Genomic DNA, 19,781 nt, shown 5'->3' with positions numbered 1-19,781 from the left:
CTTTAAAAATGCTTTGTATTGAAGTATCCAATACATACGGAAAGGGTCACAATTCCTAAGTGTATACATCTATTAATTTTTATAAACTGAACACACCCATATAACCAGCATCCAGAACAAGACACAGAACATTACAAGCATTCCAGAAGCCTTTTTGTTCTCTCTACCAACCAGCATAGGATTTTGTAATAACAAAGAGTCTGTACATGCCAGCATATGCTCTCTAACCCAGAGCATGGTAGTGAGTAACTTAGTTTTATTACTGTACTGGCATACAATCAGAAGTTCACCACATGAGGCACAATTGCTTATGTTGTTTGCATACAAATCACTGAATATGTAGTCATTGTGTTAATATCATGGTTTAGGGGTTCAAGATGGGAAAGAGACCTTCTGCATCCTGTTCCTGGGAGTTCTCAGAGCCCGTGGGTCTTTCCTCGATGGGGTTCTCTCCTCATCACCCAAGAAGCCCTAATTTTCTTTGGGTTCTACAAGTTTTACCTAGTCTGATAAGTGATGAGGACTCTCCCAGCAGAGTTCACACTACTGCAGGTGAAATTATTGTTCCTAGAACCATCAACACCACCACTTGATACTATAATGTGTCAGCACATGGGAGAACTTAAAGTCATAGAATTCTCTACCCCGAGTGGGTCTCATCCCTGGCAGCACATTAGTATTGAAGAATTTAAAATAACACCGAAAACAAACCCCCAAAACCCCACCAACCAGCCAAACACACACATACAAAACCCCCACAAGTCACATCTACCAATTACATCAGAACCTCTTGAGGGGTAGAGTTCAGCATTGATACCTTTAAAATTCCAGGTGTTTCTGAAGGGTTGAACTTCTCAACCTCCCCTAGCAGCTCCCCTCCTTTTCACTTTTAGACATATCTGCAACTCTAATTACATTCTCAAGGTGATTGAAATTTACCCCAGGCTTGATTCCCTAACTACCTTTCAAACATAAGGTAGGGCATTTTTTCCTTTTCTTTTCTAACCTAGGGACTATCCTTAAGTTATAGGAAATGGACAAAACGCCTCCATTATCTCCCAGTTTCCTTCCATTGGCCAGATCCCCTGGGATCCCTGTGATGGAGATCTGACCCCTAGAAGCCCTGCCAGGGGAAGTGAAGTCTATTCCAGCACAGGAGCATGCCTTTGTCTAGTTGCTTTCAGTTCAGGACACCAGGTATACCTTAACAGAGCCACATGAACAAGTGCCTCCTGTGTCTCCAAAGGCAGTTTTACTGTCAACACTCACCAGTCACTCACCAGTTACCTTTTGAGGGCTTATGAGCTGCACTGGTGATAGGAGGGGGTCGGTAGGCAGAGAAGAGGATCTGGCAGTTGGTCAAGAAGGGAATATCCGAGAAGTTAGTTCAGGAAAGGTATAGAGAGATAGGAGCTGGCCTGGCTGTGGAGGATTTCTCTTACATAAAAAAATTAGTCCCTGTTTTCTATCAATGTCATCACGTGCTTGCTTTTTCTGGCTTTTTCTCTCCCCCTAGAAAGTATTGTGTCCAGAAGATCTTCCTTGGAACTGCATCTGGCTTCCACCACTTGAACAATGCAATAACTACAGGATGCACAGTGACTTGAGAAGATATCAGAGGCGACCTGTCACCATGCCGGGGGTGGGGGGGGGTGTCACATGAAGAGCTGTCTCTCTGTGTTCCTTCTAATCTAATATTTGGAGGGTAGGAGAATGGATGTCATACTGTATAATTTGCTCCAAACTCTAAACTTCCAAGAGATGTCTTTGCTAGAAAGCAAAGTGTACCCCTTGATAAACTTTAAGCTCCAGCTTTGAAACAGGGCCCCAGGCAAATAATCCTCAACTCATCCTTCCATAGTAAAATCCCTAGGGAATCATTATCTCTGATGGCAGTCCTGACTGATGGGATTGGCTGAATTAATAATAATAATAATAATAGCCATCATTATTGAGGATCTGCTGTTCACCAGTCACTGTATATTCATCATGTTATATAATTAACCCTTAAAGGTAGGTATAACTCATGTTGTTTTACAAATGAAGAAATCAGGGCTTAAAATCTTGAATGGCTTGCCTCTCGTCACACAGTGAGTGACTGAATGAAGCTTTGAAACCAGGTCTGAAGACTATACTTTCAGGGATCATTTCTATAGTTTGTTACTAGAGAAGTTTCTCTGAACGTGTAGGGTACCCCACTATGATGATTACAGCAGCTCACGTGACGGATATGGTGGAAGTCGAGACAGTTACTCAAGCAGCCGAAGTGATCTCTACTCAAGTGGTCGTGATCGGGTTGGCAGACAAGAAAGAGGGCTTCCCCCTTCTCTGGAAAGGGGGTACCCTCCGCCATGTGATTCCTACAGCAGTTCAAGCCGCGGAGCACCAAGAGGTGGTGGCAGTGGAGGAAGCCGATCTGATCGAGGGGGAGGCAGAAGCAGATATTAAAAACAAAACAAAACTTTGGACCAAAATCCCCGTTCAAAGAAAACAAACAAAAAAGTGGAACCTTTTCTGTCATAACTGTCCAAGGACTACTAAAAGGAAAAATTGTGTTACCTTTTTAAAATTTCCTGTTAAGTTCCCCTTCCATAATTTTTATGTTCTTGTGAGGGAAAAAAGTAAAACTGTTTAATCTTATTTGACTTTATGACATTGCTTTCAATAAGCAAATGTTAAATGTGTTAAGACTTTACTTGTGTACTAGTGTTGTAATTTTTCAAGTTAAAAGTGTCCCTAAAGGCCACTTCCTATATCTGATTTTTCCCAGTAAATGAGGCAAAGCAATTCTAAGACCTTCCACAAACATCTAGCCTTCTAAAATGGAGAGGTGAATCTTTCTGCCTATACAAACAAGCTAGCTATTAGAGGGTGGTCGGGGTATGCTACTCTTAGGATTTCAGAGTGTCTTCAAACTGAAATCTCAATGTTCTCAGTAATGAAAAACCTGAGATCAGATGCTTATTTAAGGAAAGTGCTATTCACCCAGTAAATCCAAAAAAGCAAATGGATAATGCTGGCCATATTTTGCCTTTCTGACATTTCCTTGGGAATCTACAAGAACCTCCCCTATCCCCTCCCCCAATAAGACCATTTAAGTGTGTGTTAAGCAACTACAGAATACTAAATAAAAGTTTGGCCAAAACCAAACCAAACCAAACCAAACCAAACAAAACAAAACAAAAAAAAAAAAAAAAAAAAAAGAAACCAGGTCTGTCTGATTAGACCCTGTGGCCTTTCATAGAGAACATTGTCTTCCTGTAAGATAAGCTGCTAGACCTTCTCAGGTCTAGTAGCCTGGTACTTTTATGCTAAACCTGAATTCACAATTTCTCCCAATTACTACCCAGTTCAGGCTTGCTTTCCTCCTTCATAATCCCACAAGATGAGAGCTATGTACTATTCTCCACCTAAGGCTCTCTCTCTCTCTCTGTGTCTCTCTTTTTTTAAGAGATAGCTACCAAAGTAGCAATGGTTCCAGTTCTATGCAAAATGTCATGAGTTCATCTTTGGTTCCTAGAAAATACCTTTAGTTTATGAGATCCCTCCAAAAGTAATGCTTTAACCAAGACTGATGTTGATAGTTGGGATTTTAGACACCTTGAAGAGAGGTCTATATGGGGTACTTTTAGAGGTTTCTTGAATGTGTCAGTTAGGACCCTTTGGTTGGCAAGTAAAGGAAATGCAAACTCAGTCTAGCTTAAGGGAAAAGAAGATATACTAGCCAAATGCTGCAAACATCAGAGAGAGAATGGTGAATACATAGTTTTATGGAATTTATAATACAGCACTTTAAATGAATTATAGCTATGTCTCACAACATAAGTAAATCTCTAAAACAACACTGAATGAAAATGTCAAGTTGTGTTGAGTCCCTGTGTAATTTGATAAAATTATCAAGTTAAAAAAAATCTATAAAATAGGTTTAAGGATACATAACTAGGTAGTAAAAATCTTATGTCATGTATGAGCATGATAAACACTAAATTTATGACAGTAATTATCACTGGGTTGTAGTTGGGATCTGGTGGGAGCACACACATATTGTTTCAAATCTGCAATGTTTAATGCTTTCCATGGAAAACACTTAAATTATGATGCTTATCATATTTGATAAAACTGGATGTTCATTATTATATTATTCTCTACTCTGATCTGAGTGTTTAAAATGATTCAGAATTGGGGCACCTGAGTGGCTCAGTCAGTTAAGCCTCCAGCTCTTGATTTTGGCTCAGGTCGTGGTCTCAGGGTCATAAGATCATCCCCCACATCCGGACTCTGTGCTGGGTGTGGAGCCTACTTGAGATTCTCTCTCTCTCCACTCCTCTTCACTGTGCTTGTTCTCTCTTTCTCTTAATAGTTAACTAATTAATTTCTCTAAGTGAAAGTGACTTACAGGAAATGTATCTTCAGTCTCACTGAGGAATATATTTATATATGAAAACTCATAAATAATGTGCCAGAGAATATAACTGAACAGTGTATAAAAGAATAATTTGCCAGAATAATTTGCCAAAATCTATCAAGATTTATCTCAGCATAGAATAATATAGCAAAAATTCATTGATATAATACATTGCATTGATAAGTTATGGGAAATAACAAACAATAGGTGGAACTCTATAGCTATTCCCCTTAAAATTGGGAACAGGAAAAAACAGTGCTCTCACTATTACTTATTATTATTTTTTTAATGAAATGCTAAGTCAATGCATTAAGGGAGAAAGCAGTTATAAAAAGTATCATAGATAGAAGCTTGGGAAAATATTCTACCCATAAAAGACCAAAACTAATAAAAGTGGACAGATTCAGTTCAGTTTATGAATAAAGAGAACCTGATCTCAAAGAAGAGGACAGACACAAGCTTGCTTTGGAATGGGGACAGTGGGAGTATTAGATACAGACCCAGGTTGTTCTAAGAATTATCTCAGAACATAAAAAGAATAAGATACAAGAAATGAGGCTGGCAGGAATGAAGCCAGAAGCAGGTTCCAGCCAGCTGGCTTGGTACCCATAGGGCAATGATACCATAGCACCAAGAATAGGGAAGCCCCGAGTCCTCTGTGTAGAAGAGAGTCAGATAGGGGCCCAGGTGTGCCATATTGTGTATCTGTCAACACCTCTTGGCATTCTGGAACTAAACTATGGACATACTTAACGTAAGCATACTTAGGTGAGAGCAGCAGGGTGAGAGATTTTGAGGTGGTGCTAGGCTGCTCATCATCGGTGGGTGAAGGCAGGCAGCCTATTCCTAAATAGATACTCCTTTGACAGACAATACAACTTGGCTGAGAATAGTATGGGATGAGCCCTGACAATGATCTCTATGTGTATCAAGGATTGTGAATAGTATATCATAAAATAAATCGTTATGTTTTAAATACACTAATGAAAGGCATCTGCTGACGTTTGAGCTTTTGACATGTTACTCAATAGATCTGGCCTGAGTGTGCCAGAGGGCCAGAAATGCCAAAACTCAAAAGGAACTGGTCAAAGTATCTGCTCTTAGGTAAAAAATAATGGATATACTCCACTTCTTCTCTCCCACTGAATGAAGTTATACAACCTGGAAAAAATGTGTGGAGCAACTATTTAAGGACTCTGAAAAGTAAATAGCATATGGCCTGGGAAAGAAGACTAGGATTTGAAATACCACTAAAGCAGCTGTATTTATCATTCTTTTTATTTTCAAAATTTCCTGGCCTCAGTTCAATGTACCAGAAGTGGGCAATGAGGCACAGAAAGAAAGTTCTAGAAGAAGTCCTTTGGTGGTGACTTAAATGGAAAACATAGCTTCTAAGCTCAGAGTGAGTGTGAAATTTAGTCCCCTTGTTTCTTTTCAAGGGAAACAAAGAGGGGGAAACACTATGTATACTGGATACATTAAAAGGATAATAACTCTACTTATATAAATTCAACAGCTTAGTGAAATAGACTCATTTAATTCCTTAAAAAACACAAACTCGGGCAGCCCGGGGGGCTCAGCGGTTTAGCACTGCCTTCAGCCCAGGGTGTGATCCTGAGGACCCAGAATCCAGTCCCACGTCGGGCTCCCTGCATGGAGCCTGCTTCTCCCTCTGCCCGTGTCTCTGCCTCTCTCTCTCTCTCTCTCTCTGTGTCTCTCATGAATAAATAAATACAATCTTAAAACAAAACAAAACAAAACACAAACTCCCTAAACTGACTAAAGGTGAAATAGATAACCTGAATATATAATGATATAACTATATATAGCTGTGTACATATATACAGTTTTACATATATACATATATATGTAATTATTTAAAATAATTAATTCTTGGTTAAAATTCTTTTGAAATTCTCCAACCTCAAATAGTTTTACTGGTGAAATTCTACCAAATAGGTAAAGAGGAAGTAAGACTAATTCCACCCAATATCTAAATAAATTAAATCAATATTAAATAACCTTCTCAAAAATAAAGCACCAGGCCTAGATGGTTTCACAGGTGAATTCTACCAAATATTTAAGGAAGACTTAAGTTTAAATTGAATTTGAGTCGGTTCTCCACACTCCTCTAGATAATAGAATGCAGACCATTCTCTAATTCATTTTTATAAAGCCAGCAAACCCATACTTGGCAAAGGTAGTACAGACAAAGAAATCTATCTATACCAGGTTTATCTAGGTTTTAGATTCTCAGACTACACTGATTAATAACTCACAACTAACTTTATAATAAAAAAGTACCTCTAACACTATATTTTCTTTTGAGATCCTTTGTTAGCTTTTCTCTTCCTGGTTTTTGGTAATTGAAGTTGTTGGCTATTGACATCATGGTCTTTTTATCATTTGCTCTAAATATCAGCTATTTATTTAATATGTCATAAAATAATAAAATCCATGGCCTACCTTGAATTGTTGCTATCCTCTCCACTCTATGTTCAAATATCAGAATGTTTACTTGGATTTTTGAACTGAAAGGATCATAATCAACATGAAATATCTAGAACATTGTAGTCAGTAGTGAAAATGAGCTTAATGCAAGTATTTGAATAGCATATCCATTTAATCACTGTTCCCGAAAGTAAGTTTTTCTTCCTTTGTGGCTTCTTGATGGGTAAGAGACAACGCTTTAAATAACCAGATGAATTAGGGCTTCTTTTCCTATATCACTGGGCACTGGTGGTTGAGGAAATAAAACTTTGCATGTTTAGCTAAAGTGTACACGTTTATGGTGATGATACGATATGGAGTAACAGAAGTATATTGCAGCTGTTACGAGCTAGCTGCTGAAATCAAAGCGCCCCGCTCGGCCAGCTCAGTCCTTTCCCACGTAACACCAGCCAGCGAAGGAAGTTTAGGTTCGGGCCGGGGAGGAGCGACAGCCTACAAAAGGAGGGTGACATGACACGCGGGGCTTCGCATCTGCGCTTGCGCAAAGGCTGATTAATCACTCCGGAAAGACGCGGGAGACTCTGAGTTTGCGCAGACGCAGCGCTTCCTCAAGGCGGAACTGGGAAGACCGGCGCTTGTGCAACCTAAATAGCCCGGGTAGGAAGGAAGGTGGCAGATGCGCAGCGCTGCGCATGCGCGGGCACCGCTCCCGGTGGGGAAGGGTTGAGAACCGGACCCGGGTGGCCGGCTGGGCTCAGAGCGGAGCAGGGTCAGGATGGACGAGGACGTGCTGACTACCCTGAAGATCCTCATCATCGGCGAGAGTGGCGTGGGCAAGTCCAGGTGAGGCGGGTCTGCGGGCGGTGACGAGGGCAGCGGGCTTTCTGCCGCCGTGGCGGCTGTGTGCTGGGCCGCTCGGGAACGGTAAAGGCAGCGGCCGGTGCGGGCCGGGGGGCGGGCTCCGCGCGTGCTCCCAGGCCTGTCGGCGGCGCGGCCCCGCGGCCCCGCGGCCCCGCGGCCCCGGCGCGGCCCGGCCCGGCCCCCCGCCCCCCGCCGCGCCCGCCTCGGTGTGGGCCTCTGGCAGTCCGGACTCGTCTGGATACGTTTCCCCTCCTGTTGTACCAGATAAAGAACAGTTCTGAGGGCCGCCGCCCGGCTCGGCCGGCGGGTTCGCTGCCGAGCAGCCTCGGGCGCGGCGGGCGGGTGTGGGCCCGAGTCTGGACCCGGCCGGGGGGTTCAGGCTCGCCGTCAATCCCGCGATTGGAGTTGAAACTTCAGTCCTTTGATTTCTGTCAGGCTTTCTCTGAATACGTAGTGTTCCACACAGGAAGTTTCGTGACGCCCTAGGTCACATTCCTGGCCTACTTGGGTGCCCCACCCCCCGTGTTTTTCGGAGTCAGCTTGTGAAAGAACGCTTTGGCCTTCTGACTACTGGAGTAATTCACTGTAGTCCAAGATGCTGTGAGTTTAAGCTGGGACCACCGTTGAGAATAAAGGGTAATTGTTTCACTCCGCATTCTGCCACAGCAGAGAGGTCAAGGAACAAATTAGTATGCTGTTTCTTTTCTTGGCTTTTTCTTGAGGGAAAATTATAATTGGCAGGAGTTCGAGTTGAGATCAGGTAAGAGCAGTGGAGCTCGAGCGAGCAGTGGGTGTTGCAAGCGGGTTGTGATTTCACTCAAGCCTTGGAACAAAGTTCTCCAGGTAAAGTTACCCTTGCCATCTGGCTATTATTATTATTATTATTATTATTAATCCTAGTAGTCGAGGCTGTCCTGGTTTGTAAACAGTATTCAATTCCAGAAGTTCAGATCACTTCATCAAGTTTTACTTTTTTAGATGCGTAAGGATTTCAGATTTTATTCTGTAATACGTTCTTTTTGCGATTTTATATATTTTCAAAGTATGACAATATATTTCCAATTTTTCTCATTTAAATATATTAAGGACAGCGTATTTTGGAGTGAAAGATTTGTACATAACAAGGAATAGATTAATGAAACACTGTGGGCTAGTATAGTAGTGTGGGGAGTGTGTGTGTGCATTATTTAAAGGACTGAGTGATTTTCACGATCACCATCTATTATATTTGGGATTAAAAAGTTGCTATATTGAACATTGTCTTAATAGGACTTCTATAGCCCTGTGATCTTTTTTTTTTTTCTTGAGATGTGACTCATGTAGGTTAAGGCATATGAAATTGCTGATTCTGAAGTCAAGAATGGGTTGACTGTCATTTCATATAGTTCAACCCAATACAGTTTTTGGTAGGCAACATTTTCCTAAATGTATCTGGTGGATGACTGGTTAAGTTGTGTTAAAATTTTCTGGAAGGTTAATAGAATGTTTACATAATTGAGGTTCTTCCTCTAGCCTAAGATCTGCTAAGTGGTTTATTGGATTCCTTAGTTCCCTCCCCTCAGACAAACATGTTTGGATCTAATCTGCTCCAAACTTTTCTCAGTACTTAATGAATTTTCAGCTGCTCACTGCCAAATTTTAACACCTTTACCTCTTTCAAGAAAGGGTTGTGTTCAGGGAGAAAGTTGGCTTATTTTTCTAGCTAGATATTGCATTATTGGTGCTTGTGCTGTGCTATGGAAAACAATCTTGAATACTTATTCTTTCTGGGTACCCGGAGAACAAATGACTCTACTAAGATAGAAGCCTGTGCTTTTTAAGTTAGTACAAAAACATTTGTCGTGGATATAGTCTTTAAGAATTGTTCTGACCAATAAGTTTATATTTCTTTACAGATCTAGAGTTAATGGAAGTGAAATATCATTTGTATTGTTGCACGACAAAGGATATTTATTTATTTATTTATTTTAAATATTTTATTTATTCATGAGAGAGAGAGAGAGAGGCAGGGACACAGGCAGAGGGAGAAGCAGGCTCCCTGCAGGGAGCCCGACGTGGGACTCGATCCCAGGACTCCAGGGTCACGCCCCTAGTCCAAGGCAGACGCTCAACCGCTGAGCCACCCAGGGATCCCCGGATATTTTTTTTTTTTTTTACGATTTTATTTTATTTACTCATGAAAGATACAGAGAGAGAGAGAGAGAGAGAGAGAGGCAGAGACACAGGCAGAGGGAAAAGCAGTCTCCATGCTGGGAGCCTGAGTGGGACTCGATCCCTGGTCTCCAGGATCACGCCATGGGCTGCAGGCGGCGCTAAACCCCTGCGCCACCGAGGCTGCCCGACAAAGGATATCTTATTAGTAGGTTATTTTTCCAGTTTATTTCAGACTGTTGGAGTGTGATCAGCGTGTGTGGTAGCAGACAGGAGATCCGGATTATGAAACTGGTGCTGCCACTTATGTGACCTGTGTGATACTTGAATGCTCTAGGCCTTCATTTCTTCGTTTGAAAAATGAGGTTGGAATAGAAATCCCTCAAACCTTATCTAATGTTAAATGTATAAGATGCTTTGAGCCATGGTGAAGTAAAGAACTAGCAAAGTGTTTCAGAAACTGGAAGGTTGGGACGCCCGGGTGGCTCGGTGGTTGAGCGTCTGCCTTTGGTTCAGGGCATGATCCTGGAGTCCCTGGATCGAGTCCCACATCAGGCTCCCTGCATGGAGCCTGCTTCTCTCTCTGCCTGTGTCTCTGCCTCTCTCTGTGTGGGTCTCTCATGAATAAATAAATAAAATCTTAAAAAAAAAAAAAAGAAACTGGAAGGTTATAGAGACCTTCTGTTACCTAAATTGCTGTCCCTCCTATGTCTCTGTATCCCTATCCTTTTTGGCCAACTTCATTTGTAAATTAAGAAATGCAGACTAGTTATGATCGCACTGTTTATTACAAATTTTATTTCCTCTAACTGGTAGTTACTCCTTCCATCTATAGCTCTGCATGGAGAGTATTTTTCTCCTCTAACTTTGAAAATATGAACGCGTAAATAGCATTGGTTCTTAATCATTTTCTGGTTGTGGAGTCTTTAAAAAGTCTAATAGAGAAGTAGACTCTGCCTAGGAAGAAGCATAACATAGAGTTTAGAATAGATTTCCAGCTAACAATGTATCCCTTGCCATGACCTGCTTATATTCAGAGCTGGTATTAAAATTTGTTGTTTTGTACCATATCAGTTCCCTGGCTTTCTGACAAAGTACCTTTAATGACAAGGGTTATTGTAAGGATTAGCAATTATGTAAGAAGAACCGCTGGTTCAAACGTCTGGCACATTGTTACTGTCCAATAAATAATAGCCAATACCATTGTTATTTTATTATTCTGGTATTTTTACTACTACTAGTACTCTGCAAGTTTCTTTTGTTTTTGTAACTGAGTCTTTGTAGTAACTGAGCATGGATATATACCTTTTCCATTCTTAAAATACGAGTAACTAAATTTTTAGCGAAATCTTCACTTTTATGAATTTAAAAACTTAATGTTGGGGAGAACATTTTTACAAGTGCAATCTTAAGACTCTTGTTAGTGCAGTCACCTAACTCATGTTGGAAGTAAGCAAAGTTATAATCAAGAGGGTTCAATGTTAAGTAGAAAATCTATTTTACTTCTATGATGCTGGTTTCATTGAAAACACAAGAAAGGGAGAGTTAACCCTTCAATACAATTAATGACACCAGCTTTTTTTTTTTTTTTTTAAGATTTTATTTATTTATTCATGAGAGACAGAGAGAGGCAGAGACATAGGCAGAGGGAGAAGCAGGCTCCATGCAGGGAGCCCAATGTGGAACTCTAGGAAGGCAGATACTCAACCACTGAGCCACCCAGGTGTCCCAGACACCGGCTTTTGAATACCAAAAGGCCATTATGTGTTGCAGTATACTCTGGACAAAAAAAAAAAAAACCTCTAGCAACAAAAATTCATACTTTTTTTTTTTTTTCATGTCAGACGTCTGATAGCTATTTCCTTGATTTTATTAATGCATACAGGTCGATAGAACAGTCTTTTGTCCTATTGTGGGAGATAATGTGAAGGAAGATGGATTAATTTTATAAATTTAGGGCTTTAACAGAAACTTAGATTGTATTTTTGAATAGCTTCTAATAACTGACCCTTCTGCCTTATAATAAATAAATAATTCTGGGAGATATGAAATCTTAGAGTACTCATATGTGTCTTTTGCTATTATTTCATCTCTCATCTCTTTCTAGTTTCTTTACCATTTCTTAGGTTTAGTCCTTCTTATCTTTCACCATAACCATGGCAGTTGTCTTTTGTTAATTTTCTTGCTGGCATTTTTTGCTGGCATTAAAATGAGCAGTTTTTGTCAAGAATTCTTTCTTTCTTTATTTTTTTAACTTTTTATTTTTTAAGAAATCTTTTTTAAAAAAAGCTTTTGGGAGCTCCCTATTGCCTACTTTTTTCATTCACCCTGCCTAGCATTTGCCAGATTATACTTACTCTGGCTGTCTATTGTTTGGTCAGTCTACGCTTTCTGTTTATCAGTCTGCAGCTTTCTGTTTATACTTGAATTCAGAGTGGAGTATACATCAGATTTAAACAAAAAATTAGCTTGTTGCATTCCAAGAGACTTATTTTCCCCCCTTTTGTCCACATTACAGTATGATGTGTTGCTACTATTTTCTCACAAGGATACATTTATAGTTAAAAACCAAAATCAAGCCTAAATCTTTTTTTTTTTTTTTAATTTTATTTGTTTGAGAAGAGAGAGTGACAGAGAGAGGGAGAGTACAGAGGAAGAGTAAGAGGGAAAAGAATACTCCCCGCTGAGCAGAGAACCCCACTTGGGTCTGGGTCCCAGGACCTTGAGATCATAACCTGAGCTGAAGGCAGATGCCTAACAGACCGAGCCACCCAGGCACCGTGAAACCGAAATCTTTTCACACTTGAGAATTGTGTAGAGGAGTATGGGGAATATATTAAGGAAACTTCTTTGCTCTTGGGATTCTTTTATTGCCTTCCAATAATTTAATTCCTCTCTGTATTTCTGCAGTGAGACATTATTCTTGTGAGCAGACCTACATCAGCTATTCTTACCTGTGTCTAATTTGTGACAAAATATAATCATGAATGTTTTGCCAAATGGTTAGAGAAAAGACAAATTTCTAATCTGTCTTTTAAACATCTCTTTTAGCCTGCTCTTGAGGTTCACAGATGATACTTTCGATCCAGAACTTGCAGCAACGATAGGTAAGCCTATGTTTAAAAATTCAATAGAAATACCACGTATTTTCTAGCCTTCAGTCTTTTATCTAATTCCTTCTACCCTCCCTCTCACCACCTCATTGCTTCCAAGTCTGTTGAATTATTTGTCTTTAAAAGCTTAGCTTTGGTTTCATTAAGTTTCTGGAGCCTTTGTAGCTCTCACCAAGCAAAAATGACTTATTTGTTGTTTCATGACACTTGGTTAGCACTGTGGGTATTATGATTATGATTAATCTATACATACATTTCTTTCTTGTACTATGGATTGTCTTTTACTTAGCAATTATCTGAATATTTATTGTATGTCGGTACTGTCCTAAGGATTGAGGTTGTAATGATGAATAATATAGACTTGGTATCTATCATCATGGACCTAACGGTATCACTTAATACTAGAGTGTGTTAATATTGTGTTTTTAGTGTTTGCAATAGTATCCTGCATAATTCTGAACTCAACATGTTTATTGATATTAGTTACTAAAGATTCTTAGGAGCAGTAATATTTAAATGCCTTTTTAAGATGAGATTTAGATCTGAAAGTGGTTTGCCACATTAGCTTACTAGAATATAAGAGAAGATTGAGCTAAATATTTTGGTGTATCACATGTTTAGGGAGTAGATGACAATATAAAGGTATTAAGAGACAGCTTGCAATGTGAAAGAGCTGAGTCAGAGCAGGATAGTAGCCTTGGCTCTGCCTTGAACCAGTTGGCAAGATCTTGAGGAAGTCCTATAACTTCAATGTTTCCACCTATAAATGGAGAAGTTTTGTTGAGAGATAATACATTTTTCTTACAGCTCTAAAATTTCATGATCTGATGAGTAGAATGTATTAAATACGATCCTAGCATTATTATTAGGGAAAATAGTTTCTCTTAACTGGGTTTGTTTTCATTTATTATGTTCATTTATTCGTGTTCATTTATTTATTATGTAGGTTTTTTTCCTCTTTCTTTCAAATGCTGAATAATTTCATACTTAGAGAAGTGTTGTAAAAAATAGTACAAGACTTCTTGTATGTCCCCAGATGTTAATATTTATCACATATGCTTTATCATGCTCTCTCTCCACACAACTTTGAATTCAGAGTAAAATTACAGAAAGCTCTCTAAATACTTCAATGTGTATTTCCTGAGTGAACTAGATACAATTTTACTGTATACAGACAGATTTCATTAATTGTCCCCCTAATGTCTTATTTAGCAAAAACAAAAAACAAAAAACAAAAAACAAAAACAAAAACTCAAAACTATTTCTAGTCAGGATCCAGCCCAGGATCACAACTGAGTTTAGTTGTCATTTCTCTTCAGTGTCTTAATCCGGGCAGTTCTTTGGTCTTTCTATGTCTTTTATGGCCTTGACATTTTTGAAGAGTACATACAGGTCGATAATAATGTAGAAATCCTTCAGTTACATCTGTCAAATATATCTTTGTTGTTAGATTTGGGTCATGTATTTTGGCAGGAATTGCAAAGTGCTTCTCAGAGCATGGTGTATATTTGTACCATTATTGGTGATGGGACTTTGGTTACTTAAGGTGATATATGCCAAATTTCTTTAAAGTATCATCCTGTCATTCTGTGGTGGTTGTCAGATGCTGATTTTTTTAAAATCCCATCATTCCATCTACATTTCTTACTTAGAATTCTGCCAGGAAGAGGTTTTGTTTCTTCAGTATAAACTCCTAGTGCGGGGGATCCCTGGGGGGCGCAGCGGTTTGGCGCCTGCCTTTGGCCCAGGGTGCGATCCTGGAGACCCGGGATCGAATCCCACATCGGGCTCTCGGTGCGTGGAGCCTGCTTCTCCCTCTGCCTGTGTCTCTGCCTCTCTCTCTCTCTCTCTGTGTGACTATCATAAATAAATAAAAATTAAAAAAAAAAAATAAACTCCTAGTGCCTCTAAATGTTTAGTAAGTTATACCAGGCATTACTTAGCTTTTGTGTGGCATATTAATATTTACAGGTTTACATTTATGTGTGAAAATAAATCACTTAAAACACTAGTAATTTAGGGATCCCTGGGTGGTGCAGCGGTTTGGTGCCTGCCTTTGGCCCAGGGCGCGATCCTGGAGACCCGGGATCGAATCCCACGTCGGGCTACCGGTGCATGGAGCCTGCTTCTCCCTCTGCCTGTGTCTCTGCCTCTCTCTCTCTCTCTGTGTGACTATCATAAATAAAAACAACAACAACAAAACAACAACAACAACAAAAAAAACACTAGTAATTTAAAATCCACTTTAATTTGGCTTTGCTATATTATTTGTTCCTTTAAAAAATTAGTTGTAAAAAAAAAATTAGTTTTAAAACTTCATTTCACTCAGTACATGCCTCACAGTGGATGGCGAGGAGAAGAGTAGGAACTGGCAGGAAAATGAATTTGCCTAGAGTTAAAATTGTACTAAGGGAATGATCAATATACAGTGTAAAGGTATCTCTTCATTTTAAACCCAGATGAAATCTGGGAACTTGGACATGACAAATTATGTATTGTCTTTATTTTTAAAAAGGCTTTGTCTGCTTTAAAAACCAGTACTATGATTGTGGTATACTGATTAGATATACATAATTTGTTTCCCAAATGGACCCTGGGTCTTGAAAAGTATCTTTTACATTTAGACATCAGATTATTTTCTGCTTTAGTTATAACTAATACACACATGAGTTTTTAAAATAAAAACAACTCAGTTGCTAATGGCCCTGTAAAAATTAATGTTTTGTGGAAAGTTAGTATTTTACGTAAAGTAGTAAGGAAAGCACACCTCTATCTTTCAGTAATATAGTGAGACATTCAAGTTTCTATCTTGTATAAAATATTCTTTTATTTATTTATTTTTTAAAGATTTTATTTATTTATTCATGAGAGACACAGAGAGAGAGAGGCAGAGACACAGGCAGAGGGGGAAGCAGGCTCCATGCAGGGAGCCCAATGCAGGACTCTGTCCCAGGTCTCCAGGATCACGCCCTGGGCCAAAGGCAGATGCTCAACCGCTGAGCCACCCAGGCGTCCCTAAAATATTCTTTTAACATAATTGTTGGGTTTTGAGTCTGAGGATGGTACAGTAAAGCTGGCATTTTTTTCTTCTGCTTTCTGGCAGTTACCCAAAATAACAACAAAGAGAGAGAAAAAGTAAAACACAAGCCCCATATTCCACTGAACTAGAAGAAAGCTAAAAACCCCAGGCCACAAAATAGGTGGAATGGCTGCCAAAAGCAGTAGCATAAGCAGGATGCATTTGGGAAGAAGAAGGGTGAGGATGCCACAGCTGCAGAGCTTAGAACCAGCCAGAGATGCTTCATGAATCTGAGAGGCCCACCTGGAGATGCAAAGCCTAAATCCCTTGTTTGCAAAAGCAAAATGGTTTTTTAAGCTAATGTCAGGGGTTTCCCTGCACCTGGTTTGATTCTCAGACTCAAAGGAAGAGGGGAAGCCAAACAATCACAGGAACAAGCCATTTTTGCATTTGTCCCTATCTGTAGCAGGAGGGGAAGGGATGTCTTTGCATTGTGAAAACTTCAAGGCTGCCTGTCTCCATTGGCTGTTGAGAAGTACAAAAAGAACAAAACAAAAAACCCTACATGATTCTCCTATAACACCCTGAATCAAGACAAAGTTTTGCTGGTCAGGAATTGGAACCACTATAGCCTTCTGCATGAACCTCTTACAAATAGCTTTTCCAAAACAACCTTACCTCTAAAGATGAATTATCAAAAGGATTTCAGCTTAAAGCCCCTCCCTTCCCATTCAAGAATCAAAAAGGAAGAAAGCAGAAAAACAAGGAAGAGTTGAAGAATACTCAACAGAAAAAAATATTTCTGTAAAGGAAATGAAAATCATGCCCAGCTGTTTTGCTCTGAATTTGAAACACTTTTTGAAAGTACTTACCACTGAGAGCACAAAGCAATGATATATAAGAAGAGGTCAGGGAAGAGATAGTGTGACTGCATGAGAAAATGCAATGTAAGCTGAGCAGAAAGAATAAAGAAAATAAAACCATCACTGAAATAAAGGTGAAATTGGAAGGATCACAAGGGACAGTAGAGACTGGAAAACAAAATAAAGCACAATAGAAGCTAGAAATGGAAAAAGTGGGTAGAATTTACCAAAATGAATAAAGACGTTAAAACACAGAAAATGATGTGGAAATCAGGAAAAGAGGAGAAAAATTTCCTTGTTCTAGGTGACCTTTGAGCATGAAAAATGCTTTAAGTAATACTTATTTCAAATTAAAAAATTAGAAAATTTATTTATTTAAATTAGAAAATTTAAAGCAAATTCTTTTTTTTTTTTTCTTTTTTAAGATTTTATTTATTTGAGAGAGAGCATGTGCACACACAAGTAGGGGTAGAACCAGAGGGAGAGGGAGAGAAAGAAAATCTCAGGCAGGCTCAGGGAAGAGCCTGGCTTGGGGCCTGATCTCATGACTCTGAGATCATGACCTGAGCCAAAATCAGGATTTGGATACTTAACCAACTGAGCCACCCTAGTGTCCTGAGGAATATATTTATTTAATTGTTTGAGAAATTGCTTCATTTCTTTCCTACCCCCCTTCCTACTTTTCTTTTGGTTTATTTTGTTAATTTCTTAAGATAAGTGTTAAGTTCCCTTCTTTTTAGTCCTTACTCAGGGTGTCCTCTAAGAACAAGTACCCCATAGGTTTTGGTAGGGTGTATTTCTTTTCTCATTGCTCTTTGGATATATTTGAAATTTTTGATTCAGAAATTCATTTGTTTTTTTAATTTCCAAGTTATTTTGTAGTCATTTGATTTCTTCTTTATTGGATAATGATATTTGTTTGGAATAAGACCATCCCTCCCTCTGCCAACCCCATGTCCATCAGCAGGAGTCAAGTTGGAGTCTTCGGAATTCAGCCAGCTTCTGACAAGACCTTTCTCAACCCTACTCTTTTCTCTCCAAATATTTTTTTTGTCTTGCTGTTGCTTGTCTCTCTGTAAGTAGTCATCACAAAAAGCCCTGGACTCCCAGATTATTCTTCATCTCCCAGACTTTAGTCTTCATAAGGTTTTGTATGTCATTTCTCACCCCCTTCCCTTCCTTCTCAACTCTTAAAACATATTTACTCTGTCCTCTGGGGTAGCAGAGAACCTACCTTTTTTTATTGTTGATACTTTTAAAGTTTGTAAACTCAAATTTGAGGAATCTAGGTTGTCATAATATTTTCTCCATTGGATCCTTAAGCTTTCGTAGTATCCCTCTTGATGTCTCCCTACCCTGATATTCTCTACTCCCTCTTCTCCCAAAATAAAGTAGCAGGTGAAGCAGGAATTTTTATATTTCTTGATGAGAAGGGGGAAACCTACTTAAAGAGGTTAAGCTCTTGTCTATCTAGACCTCAGTAAGAGAGCTGAGACTAAATCCACCTTCCTAACCTCTAACTTGGTATTCTTTTAATCACAACATAGTAATACAGAAATAAAAAGAATCAAGCACAAATTTGAATGGAATGTTAAACATAAGGAAGCAACAGAATTAAATTAAAAAATTGATATATTTAATTAAATGTCAATAGGTCCAATTCTCCTAATAATTTAATTGTCAGATAGAGTTGAAGAGTACTTAAAACAAATAATGAAAGGTTGAAAAAAAAAAAAGTAGGCCAGGTAAGTGCAAGCACTACAAAAGCAGAGGTGGTAATATAATGTAGTTTAAAGTAGAATTCAAGGCTAATGCACTGGATATAATGAAATAGGACAGTATGTAATAATGAAAGGCCCAATTAATTCCTAACAAAGTAGCTGTAACAGTTATAACAAGTAGGCACCAAACCTAGATGCTCTTTGTGACAGCAAAATTTGTTCAAAACATAAAGAGTAGTTGATGAAAATACAGTTACTTTAGGAGATTTGTTACATCTCTTTCATACTTAAGTAGATCCCAATGACATAAATGAGATCATAGGGAAATAGAATAACACAATCAACAAATTTTATTTATTTATTTATTTATTTATTTATTTATTTATTTATTTATTTAACGATTTTAAGGAATCCTACACCCATTTTGGGGCTCAAATGTGCAACTCCAAGATCACGAGTTACATGTTATATTGACAGACCTAGCCAGGCACCCCTCAATCAACAAGTCTTTTTTTCTCTTTTTATGTAAGATTTACTGTGAGAGAGAAAGAGAGAGAGCCTGGGAAGGGAGGGGCAGAGGGAGAGAGAGAGAGAGAGAGAGAGTCTTAAGCAGACTCTGCTGAGTGCAGAGCCTAACGGATACAAGGCTCCATCTCACAATCCTGAGATCATGACCTGAGCCAAAACCGAGAGTTGTTTGCTTAACCATCTGGGTCAGGAAGGACCCCCAGTCAACAAATCTTTTAGACAAGGAACTCATTACTTCAAAAGCCCACGGGACAATTCTACAAAATCAGTCTTGGACTTAGTATCAAATCATAAATCAGTACAAAGTAGGGATTTTATAATACATGTCTCTCTTATAATTTATTCTTTCAGAAAATATTTTTTATGTGTTATCTTCCTACCATATGAGTAGAAGTGGGTTTTTTTTTTTTTAATTACCATACAGTAAAATTGGTCTTTATTTGGCATTTTGATATTTGATATTGGCCAGTTTTTTGAATTTTAACATGTATTATACAAATGTATATAGTCACTTGTTAACCACAGTGAGGATATTAAGCAGTTCTATCATTCCTAAAAACTAACTAGTGTCTTTTTAGTCATACATTTTGCCTGCCTCTACCTGTGGCAACCACTGGTCGTTCTTCATCAGTATAATTTTATCTTTTTGAGAATGTAATATAAATTGAA

General features: G+C 38.9%; 1 protein-coding gene, 1 long non-coding RNA gene and 1 pseudogene across 2 annotated transcripts in view; 2 read left to right on the top strand and 1 right to left on the bottom strand.

The window, feature by feature from the left end:
• Window positions 1-215: 215 nt before the first annotated feature.
• On the bottom strand, window positions 216-7,356 carry LOC118353977 (uncharacterized). Its single transcript, XR_004813742.2, has 2 exons — window positions 6,872-7,356; window positions 216-2,416 (listed from the first exon to the last, which is right to left on the bottom strand). It is a non-coding gene; the product is annotated as an uncharacterized LOC118353977 (long non-coding RNA).
• LOC112674610 (small nucleolar RNA U3) lies at window positions 2,126-2,235 on the top strand (annotated as a pseudogene).
• A 31-nt stretch (window positions 7,357-7,387) lies between the features above and the next one.
• RAB18 (RAB18, member RAS oncogene family) overlaps window positions 7,388-19,781 on the top strand; it is a 39,946-nt gene continuing 27,552 nt past the window's right edge. Inside the window, exons 1-2 of the mRNA XM_025470967.3 lie at window positions 7,388-7,699; window positions 12,920-12,975. Of these exons, the coding sequence (XP_025326752.1) occupies window positions 7,632-7,699; window positions 12,920-12,975 (124 nt within the window). The 5' untranslated portion in view covers window positions 7,388-7,631. The remainder of the gene's footprint in view (window positions 7,700-12,919; window positions 12,976-19,781) is intronic.

Source organism: Canis lupus, chromosome 2 (genome assembly GCF_003254725.2).
Source record: "Canis lupus dingo isolate Sandy chromosome 2, ASM325472v2, whole genome shotgun sequence".
Lineage (NCBI taxonomy): Eukaryota > Metazoa > Chordata > Mammalia > Carnivora > Canidae > Canis > Canis lupus.
The sequence above is the reverse complement of the archived record's forward strand: the minus strand, read 5'-3'. Positions and strand labels throughout refer to the sequence as shown.